The sequence below is a fragment of the Sceloporus undulatus genome, chromosome 1 (genome assembly GCF_019175285.1).
Source record: "Sceloporus undulatus isolate JIND9_A2432 ecotype Alabama chromosome 1, SceUnd_v1.1, whole genome shotgun sequence".
In the NCBI taxonomy this organism is placed as follows: domain Eukaryota; kingdom Metazoa; phylum Chordata; class Lepidosauria; order Squamata; family Phrynosomatidae; genus Sceloporus; species Sceloporus undulatus.
The window spans coordinates 71804698-71815193 of record NC_056522.1 but is presented as its reverse complement, the minus strand read 5'-3'; the positions used below and the strand labels follow the sequence as shown (position 1 = coordinate 71815193).

General features: G+C 38.4%; 1 protein-coding gene across 1 annotated transcript in view; it reads right to left on the bottom strand.

Moving 5' to 3' along the window:
• Nucleotides 1-10496, bottom strand: part of COG2 (component of oligomeric golgi complex 2) — a 48232-nt gene that overhangs the window by 19023 nt on the left and 18713 nt on the right. Inside the window, 5 exon segments of the mRNA XM_042442725.1 lie at nucleotides 1404-1543; nucleotides 2756-2882; nucleotides 5573-5697; nucleotides 6085-6264; nucleotides 9342-9450. Coding sequence (XP_042298659.1) covers nucleotides 1404-1543; nucleotides 2756-2882; nucleotides 5573-5697; nucleotides 6085-6264; nucleotides 9342-9450 — 681 coding nt within the window.

The following is a 10496-nucleotide window of genomic DNA, read 5'->3' as shown; positions in this document are numbered from 1 at the left end:
CACTGTACATAGCCAGGATACCACACCAGTTGCCAGTAAAGCTTCATCAATCCATGTTTGAAAAAGAATCATAACTATGAACAGCGGCATGATTACTTTCATTTGTAACAGGGAAGAATGTCTTGCTACTCATACACCTGATCTCACCTTGTGTAAGTATTGCACCAAATATGATTCAGCATTTTTATGATGAATGGTTCTTAACTACTTTCCACTCTATTCAGTTTAAGAATAGCAGATGTAAGAACAGGCCAGTTATATGATAGTACAACAAATATATTTGACTTTGACTTAAAAGATCTATGTTGTCTGATGAAAAGACTGTGAATTTTTAAAAAACACTTACAATGAAAGATAACAATCTATTCTCTATCTTTCATCCTCTCTGAACAATGTAACTACATACAGCTCCCTCAGTTCCACTCAATACGGCAATTCCCACTCTGATCTACCTTCATAAGAAGAGAAATAGATGAAAACAGTGTCTGATCTGAAAATTACAATAACCTAAAGGATTACTTTGTTAGCAAACAGACAAGGTGCTTTGGCGGTCGTGGTCTAAATGTTTAATCAACCCACGCTGCCTACTAATAGTTCAGCGGATACCTACTATCCACAGTTATTGTGATTGGGAAACAAAGACTGTACACAAAAAGACATCTTTTCACTGAAGGTTCAACAAACAAGGGAAAAAAACTTAACAAAATGAAGGAAGAAAAATGTCTATCTGTGTGTCGGGGGAACAGAACTTATTATCCTAGGCACAAAATGCCTGGACAAGAAATCTCGGGAAGCCGTGTAGAACTTCTTGAGTTCTACAATGGAAGGAAGGCAGGATATAAATGTATAAATAAATGAGCACTTGGCAGTGGCAGGGGTGGATGAGGGCTAAGTAAAATGCATTACTTGCCACACCAACAAATACAATTAGGGTTGTATCAGCTTTGCAACATTCCCAAGGCATACATCATAGCAATAAAAATGGTGTTACTGTTAAATAAATAACCCAATATGAGAAACAATTCCTGTTCAATCCACATTTCCCCTCATAGTGAAAAGTTGACAAAATAGAAAATAACCCAGAATCAATGATGTACAAGATATAAAAACTGGTCTACACCAGTCCTAGGTGATCTGATAACTCAGATAGCAAAGTACAAGTTCATTCCCCTAAATGTGGATACCTTGGTCTGCTTTTCACTTTCCAGATAGAGCAAGCTGTTTGAAAGGGCTACATGTCATAAATCCAAAGGGCATTTATCCTGCTTTTCATTTCCATTTTTTGCAAGCAGTGAGAGAATGTATGTTTCAAAACACAGTAACATTTTGATCTCTCCAAAGCATTACTATTGTCATAAAATATGCAATTTATGCTTCCTTAAAATAAAGCTGAATATACCAACCTTATTTGGAAATAAACAGGCAAATTCCACTTATCATTAAAGCTCTGGTAGGAGGGATGCGACCTCAGTCTTTTCACGCTGGCTTGTGAACCACACTGCCGTTCAAATTTTCTTACAAAATCCATGCTTATAGTGTATTTCTGAAGATGGAAGGTGTATGTTAAGTTGCATGTCAAACTTCCTTAACAGAAAGATACTGGAACAGCATGATGCTATCTACCACTCCAATCATGAAAGCAGGTAGCATTCATCTTATTGTTCATAGTGATAAAGCACAACTATAACAATTGGCCCTCAATACCTGTGGGGGATCCGTTCCGAACCCTCCTCCCTGTGGATACCAAAATCCGTGGATGCTCAAGTTTTGTTGTTCCCAATGGTGGCGTGTGCATGTGGCTGTGCCACCATTTGGGACAATGGGACTTCAATTGCATCACATGCATGTGGCCAGACCACCATTAGGGACAATGGGACTTAACAGAGGCATGGCTGCGTGCAAGCACTCCCATTGGGGACAACAGGGGCTGTCCCTAATGTGGCGTAGCTACAAGCACACGCCGCCATAGGGGATAATGTAGGCTTGTTGTCTGTAGATGTTTGAATCTGTAGGTGACAAGTCCACAGATACTGAAGGTTGACTGTACTTTCAGTATTAATTCTTTCTATTATAGTTAGCCAGATCTTCTGAATATTTATTCACAATTAAGTTCTACTGAGTTAAGGCCTACACATGTCTTTATTTTCCTTGTTAGTCTCATTCACCTATCTACTTTCATTATTTTTAGGGTATCTATTTGTAAGTTGGGGGGTTTTTTTGGGTAAGTTTTACTGACCATCATTACAAACCTTCTGTATTGTCAGAATGAAGATTTTCAGTTAACTAGATAGGTAGCTAGTGTGATGTAGTGGTTTGAGTATAGCACTACCACTCTAGAGACCAGGATTTGAATCCCTGCTCAGGCATGGAATCCTTGCTTAGGCAGGTCACACTCTCTCAGCTTCAGAGGGAGGCAACGGAAACCCCCCCCACCACAAATCTTGCCAAGAAAACCCTGTGATGGGTTCACCTTAGTGTCACCATAAGTCAGAAACGACTTGAAGGCACACAACAACACCAACAAAAGCCCTGGTACTGAGGAAGACCAAATGATGCTTGCTCAGGATCATTTCATGTTACTAAATATTTTATATCTCATTTATGCTCATTTATAAGTATTGGAAACTATGACATGGTTGCCAATGGCTGCAGCTGAACATTTGAGATTAAATCTTCATTTTCCTATATGTCTTTTAATGTAAAGGTCTGTCCCCATTGCTTCATCAGATCAAAGATGTGATTAATTTATAATTACCTCATGAAATGCATCTGGGTTTCCAGGATTAAACAGCGATGGTAATTTAACTTCTAAACCACGAACAATCTCTGGCCACACAGAATTTACCAAAAAATCATATCCAGGAACAGTATTCCCCCTTTCACTGCAAAATTAAGTGGATATTTTTCTTAGAAATACTTTTAATAAAGATATCAGAAATATACTAAAATATCTTGTATCTGTAAGTTCAGAAACCTTGGGACAGGAAGGGAAAAGGAAATCCTTGATAGTTCAAATTTATCTGACATTAAACACATTTACATTGTTGAGGGATTGAGAGAACTGAAATGTTAGCTGAAGAGATCAGCTTTTCTAGTTCTGGTTAACTAGAAAACTTATTCTGCAATATCTAGAGCAAAATCTTAAATGCTAACCATTTCAGTAGGCTTAGCATTAATAGCCCAGTTGAAAGCAATCAATCTCATTTAGCTGGCCTGAATAAATTTTATTGCAATATGCATTAAGCAGATATTTGAGAAGATAATAACACAAATTAATATGTAAAATGATGATGATAATGATGATATTTATTTCCTGCCTCTCTTCAAGGCTCAAGGTAGGGTGAGCATATTAAAATAAATTTAAAAAATTAAAAAGAAAACACATAAGCCAACAGTTAAAATACAATACTATAAAACACTTGAAATACAGTACACTCATATGAATACATTCTTTGAAATATACAAATTAAATCTCATGTTTTAAAACTGACTGGACAGGTCTGCTGGAAGAGATGTGTTTTTAATGTTGTTTTAACTGCACTCAGCATTTTCAGCTGTAGTATCTCCTCTGGGAAAGCATTCCATAGTATGGGGCAGCAGATGAAACAGTCCTCTGCGAAACTGTTGTCAGTCTAGTCCTGGCCATTTGGAGCAAACATTTCTCAGAGGACCTAAGTGTACGGGGTGGATTGTAGGGAGGAAGCGATTCTGTAGGTAACCTGGACCAAACTATGAAGGGCTTTAAAGGTAATAACCAACACTCTGCGTGTTGCTCAGAAATTAATTGGTAATATACATACAGTTAAACCAGATATACAGTTCAACTAGACATATTTATAGTCCCTTACAGAAATTTTCTTTCTGTTTTATAGACAAATTAGAAAACTGTACTGTCTTACAGCTATCATTTAGAGACTTCCTTTGGAGATTTAGGGCTGGAACAGAACAGCAAGAAGGGATGGCTTGAAGCTGCCCCTGCCTTAGACACATTGGGCAAACACCTGCCACAGCCCTAATCCACTCCTATTTGGGCCAGGAAAGAGCCAGCTTTCCCAGCCCCACTGCAGGCCCAGGGCGGTGTAAATGCCTTGCTGCCAGAGCATCTTGAAGCTGCCCATGTCTAGGCAGCTGGCCAGAGGCTGGGTGGCTTTCAGGTGTCACTGGAGCATGTGGTGTGTAAATGCCATTCTTCCAAGACACCCAGAAGGTACCTTTTATGGGCCATCTGTTCCAGCCTTTAATTTCCATCTATAATAATCAGAAATGTGTGCATGTCTGTCTCTACCCATGTTGTAAAACCATGAACAGTCTTTTGAAATAGGAATGACTACTAAGGTGTGCACATGTCATTTTGTTCTTTAAATAGTATAATTAACTGTAATTAATTAAAAGTTGTTAGTAGCCTGCCATACTACAGTGAGTCTGCCCCTAAGCTTCAGGCACCAGGTACCTGAAAAGTAAACCAAAGTAGAGTTCTCCTTAAAAGGTGAAAGACCTACCAACCAGTACAAATATTTGCAACTGGTTTCAGATGGAACTAAAACTAGACCACTTGAAGCCCGCTTCTCAATATCTGACATCTCAATTTCTGGAAAAGCACAAATTCTACTGTTGTGTAACCCTCCTGAACCTTATTTGTAATCCTCTGCTGAAAGCTGTGAGATAGGCGGCTGAGGCACATAGGCAAATAACTGGAGAACTATTTGGTAATTCTTGGTGACAAGAAATAGTAATAAATGCATTGAAAAATACAGCAGATATGATTTGCAAGAGGAAAGACCTGTTTGGGTCCAAGTTACTTGATGGAACAAATATGAACCTGTCTGTCTGATAAGACCATCACAGGACACTACATGCTATTATGTCAGAATGATTAAGATCGAGAAGGCTGGTGGGCATTAGAAACAGGGCCTTTCTAGTGATCACTGATGAAATTCTAGATTGTCATCCAGTCAACAATGGACAAAGGGCACTATGGCTCTTGCTTTCTGAACAAATCACTTAGAGCATCCTCCTAGAAGCAGGAAAAATCTGCAGTGCAGCTTTTAAAAGGAAATGGAGGTTGATCAGCAGTGCATGGGGGATTTCAACAGTATGGACATGTTTAAAAGAACATGGCAATCTATACAACAAAACCAGAGCGTTATTTCTGGCGATGTAGCCTTCCCCTGTCCCCAAGCAATAGCCTTTCTGGTGACAGCTGGGCATCTTGGGAGGCTCTCTATGGCTCGGTGTGTGCGTGTGAGAGAGAAATGGCTTTGGATTGTGAATTCCTGAATTAAAGGTTTGGGATTGAAAGTAAAAAAAATAATAATTTCTTTACACTAAGTGAAGCAAGCAAGAATACCAACAGAAATTTTCAAGACAATATGTGACTATCTCAGTCATTTTTAGGAAAGAGCACAGACATGTATGTGGCTTCAATAATGTCACAAGGAATTAGAAAACATTTAGACTGTTTTTTAGTTGTTAAAAGTAGTTACATTTTCAGCACAAACATTCTCAACAGGTTTTAGCATATCCCTAGAACAACTGTTTCCAACACTTATCAGGGGGGAAAAAGCTGTGTTACCTTGGAATACCTCCCCCTGTTACTTCACGCAAGAGACGACAATGAAGAGGAACAAACTCCAGCAATTTATTGTACATGGTCTGCAGACCATTAGGATGAGACTGAACATACTGCTCTACAATCACCTGTCAAAAGGAATTTGGTATCAGATTCAAACACCAGGCAAGAAAATAATCCAAATACAAAATATGAAGCGGGGAAACCCTTTGCATTTACAAATCAGATAATAATTACTGTACCCACAAATCTGAAAATACTTTTTTCATACAAGATACACAACAATCAAATCAAGTTTCAATTTTATGTGCAATATTAAATGTATATGCAATAAATAGCTTTCAAGGGTTGTTATGCATTGATGCATAGGAGTTGAGCATCCATTATTTTAGATCTAGTAGTGAATATTACCTGACCTAATTTTCATTCTATTTTAATTTTCTTGTGACTGACTTATTTCTGAAAATTGAAAAAAAAATATAGCATATAATCAGTGTTCAATCAGTTTCACTTACCTCATCTACATAAGGTTTTGCAAGTACTTCACCAACTAATGCCTCAGCATCCCGTGTTTTGTCTATTGTTGCGTAGGTCCGCAAACAGTGACGTATTATGTCAATGTTAGAAGTCTGAAGACCTTCTAAAAGCAGTCCTTCCAGAGACTGCTGCAACATTGCTGTTATTCCAACTATACGCTATGGTTTTAAAAAAAACAAAGATACATTTTAATTGTATTAGAATAATGAAAATTCATTGATTTTATTTTGCTGTGTAAGAGCTACATGATGATACCTTCCACAACAACCAGTATTAGATCAGATTCTAATATAAACATAACCAGAAATTGATCTTGATGGGCTATCATTGTATAGCTGTAAAAGTAATAACATTCCTTAAGCATTTGAAGTATGCACTTACTGAATATGTTCTGGGTTAATATTACATTTACTAACAGCAGGAAAAATGTATTGTTGCAAATGGGTGGGGGGAGTGATTTACTAGCTTTCAATCCAGCAATTTTGAATGGTTTAAAAGCAAACAGTCAATTGCATTCATGATAAAATTGATTATTTGTTAGAGTCTATGATGGCAAACGTTGGTGAGCATGAAAGTTAAAACAGTAAAAAATAATGCAGAATTTGTAGATGGAGATGATAATTGCTTCTCAAGAGCTGTGCCCATAATGGCATGTTACACTTTAAGAAGGATATAAACAAAGTGAAACAGGTTCAGTATGGAAAAACAAACTCAGTTTTATTTATTAGTTATATAGCTGCACATCAACAATAAATATTCTTAGTGATTTACAGAGAAGAACAAAAAAGATAATAATATAAGTTAAAGGCTTCCTCTTTGACAAGATTGTCTGGTCGTGTCCAACTATAAGGGTGGTGCTCATTTCTGTTACTAAGCCGAGGGAGCCAGCATTGTCAAAGAAGACCCTGTGATCATATGGCCAGCATGACTGCAAGGAATGTTGTTACCTTCCCACCAAAGTGGTACCTATTTATCTACTTGCACTTTTACCTGCTTTCGAACTGCTAGGTTGACAGAAGCTGGGACTAGTGATGGAAGTACACTCTGTCATGCGGCGCTTGGGTCTTGAACTGCCGATCTGCCGACCTTGCGATCGCAGAGTTGGCATCTTAACCGCTAAGCCACTGCGTCCCTTAAGATTACAATATACAGTGGTCTAAATATACCTGTTAGTTCCAAATAGAATAGATCCATTGAATCCAATGGATTCCCATCAATTCAGTAGGTTACTCTTGTTAAAACTAACCATGTGGCTTAGGCCAATAACTGAAATAATAAAACAATAAAGATCAGTATAAGACTTTTTTTTTTCAGAAGCAAAAAACAAAACAGACCGATAGCCCAAGGCTATTGAAAATCCATGCTTAGTTAAGAGGCCTGGGTTCGGGGAAAAGGTATTTCACATGTTGTTCAGAATACCATAAAGGAGGTACTAGATAAATTCATCTGGGGACATTATTCCACAGTCAGACCACCATCAAGAAAAAGTCCTTTCCTTAAAAACCTAATTTCATCTGGCATGGACTTATGAAGCAAAGCCTCTGAAAGATCTTAGGGTTCAATGATGCATATGCTGGAGATGGTGATAGACCAGGTAACTTGGTTCCTGGTTCTCAGTTAAGAATCTTTTAACAACTACAACAGTTATGAACTAGCTGCAGTTTCTGAACTGTTTTTGAAGGCACATACATTTTAAAAAACTGCAGTAGCCTAAGCAGAAGAATTTCAATGTGATCTCTTTCAGGTATGATTTACTATTTGATTTGATTTTTTTAGAATTGGAGAGCTAAATAAATCTATATCATATGTGCTTGTTTTACATATAATCATTAAGTAAATGTTTCTGTGTCATGTGCCATTATTATAAATACAATTTATACTTGTATATATGTTCACCTCATGTATAAGTTGACAGCAAGTTTGGAGGCCTGAATAATGGATTTTGATATGACCCATGGAAAAGGAAAGGGTAAAGCTTAGATCATAGAATCATAGAGTTTGAAGAGACCGCACAGGCCATCCAGTCCACCCCTCTGCCATGCAGGAAATCACAATCAAAGCATCCCCAGCAGATGGCCATCTAGCCTCTGCTTAAAGACCTCCAAGGAAGGAGACTCCACTACACTCCGAGGGAGTGTGTTTCACTGTCAAACAGCCCTTACTGTCAGGAAGTTCTTCCTAATGTTGAGGTGGAATCTCTTTTCCTGTAGCTTGCATCCACTGTTCCGGGTCCTGTTCTCTGGAGCAGCAGAAAACAAGCTTGCTCCCTCCTCAATATGACATCCTTTCAAATATTTAAACAGGGCTATCATATCACCTCTTAACCTTCTCTTCTCCAGGCTAAACATCCCCAGCTCCCTGAGTCATTCCTCATAGGGCAAGGTTTCCAGACCTTTCACCATTTTAGTCGCCCTCCTCTGGACACGCTCCAGTTTCTCAATGTCCTTTTTGAATTGTGGTGCCCAGAACTAGACACAACATTCCAGGTGGGGCCTGACCAGAGCAGAATGTAAAGGACGGAACAAAGGAAAACAAAGTCAAAGAACTTACAAAATTCTGGCAGGCATAACTATTTATGCTCACCCTAAAGGCTTGATGGATGAGGCGGGGACAATGGTAATAGTGACTGTTTGATGTCTATGGGAGATAACCAGGCAAGGGCAGAACTGAGAAAATACACATATGCCAAAAAGGATGTAAAAGAGTTTAGGTACAGTATTAACTCTTATCAAAAAAGGAGCCATCCCCTTCTCTGAGTAGAGTAATGAAAGGCAATAGCTTAGTAATTTCCAGGAGATCCTAAAAGAAGCATCAACCTCCTCTGCTCTCTCAGCAGCACTCCTTTGAGGACAAGTGACAAAGACCAGTTGCAGCCACTATTTTCCCACCCAGGCATTCAAAAAGGGCAGAAAAGGAGCTGTGGCAGAGAGAGTAAAGGGGGTTGATGCTTCTTTTAGATTCACCTGAGACAGACTAATCCTTTGCCGCTTTACTCAGAAAAGGGGATGGTTTCTTTTTTGGTAAGAGTTAAGGTACAGTACTTACACTGACCTGTGGATAAATCAACCAAGGTTTTTTTTGGGTTGATTTCTACACTTATACATTAATATATACTGCAGATGGTGCCATTAAATCATGTTTAAATAACTTGATTCACTGTAAGATCCACAGCAAAATATAAAAGAATATTGTTATGAGTTTTAAAAATAAAAATAAAATAAAGCTACATACTTACTGGTTTCAGCTTGTCTAAAAGAGGCATTCCTTTGCTCTGTACTGCATGAAACTGTAACTGATTGAATTCTGTAGCAACTCTCTCTAAAACCTGTCCAGTCAGAAGCGGACTTGCAAAGGAATTGACACACAAGGATATAATTTTAATATATGGTGACATCATGCAATCTGAATCTCTCCACGTCATCCCTCCCTCTCACTAAAAATCATTTCTATCATTCTGCTACATGTTCTTTAGCACTTTACCATGACCAACAAATTAGACCTATTGTAACACTATGTTATTAGAAAGGAACAGTTTTCCATTTTAATCATCATGGCAAAGAAGAAGTTTAGACTACACTGTTACTGTGTCCCTCAGTGCCCCTTTCTTTTTTCTTATACAGTGGGTCCTTGTTATACGCTGGAGTTTGGTTTCAGGATCCCCCATGGATAACAAAATCCTTGAGTGCACAAGTCCCATTAAATATAATGTTGACATAGCAAAATGGTGTCCGTTATATAAAATGGAAAATCGAAGTTTGATGTTTGGAATTTATACTATTTTTGAACATTTTCAAACTGTGGCTGATTGAATCCATGGCTAAAAAATCCATGGATAAGAAGGGCCGACTATACATAAATAAATGGTCTCCAAACATTCATAGAAACCAAAATGTCTTCAAGGGCTCTATTTTAGAGTTGTAGAAATGGCAAACCTGTCCACTGACACCCAACACTAGCAACAGAGACCACATGGATTATGCATTGTCTGTGCCTAAACTAGATTTATTCAAACACCAATTGAAAAGATAAAATAAATAAAGTACACAACAAAAAAGACACAAACTTCAACAGAATTATCATATTCCTTCTTCTTCGTGGTCTCTGCGAATCATACAAATGGGTTGTACTGCGCCTGCGCAGTGCCTTCGGAAACTTCTGGAATCACTAGGCAAAGTACACTTTGCAACATGTTGAAACTTTTTGGCGGTAACCCCGCCCATCCCCTATAAAACCTCCGTTCCCGCTCTTTTCCCCAGTTCCTTTTTTCCGCCGCGTTAGCTGCCAGTAGGAACTTCGCTCTCTGTGTCTCTTGGAATCACTGTGAAAATTGACTCGGACCGTTTTACGACTTTGCTATCGGATTGCCCCTAAACTGTTGGCTTAGAACTGA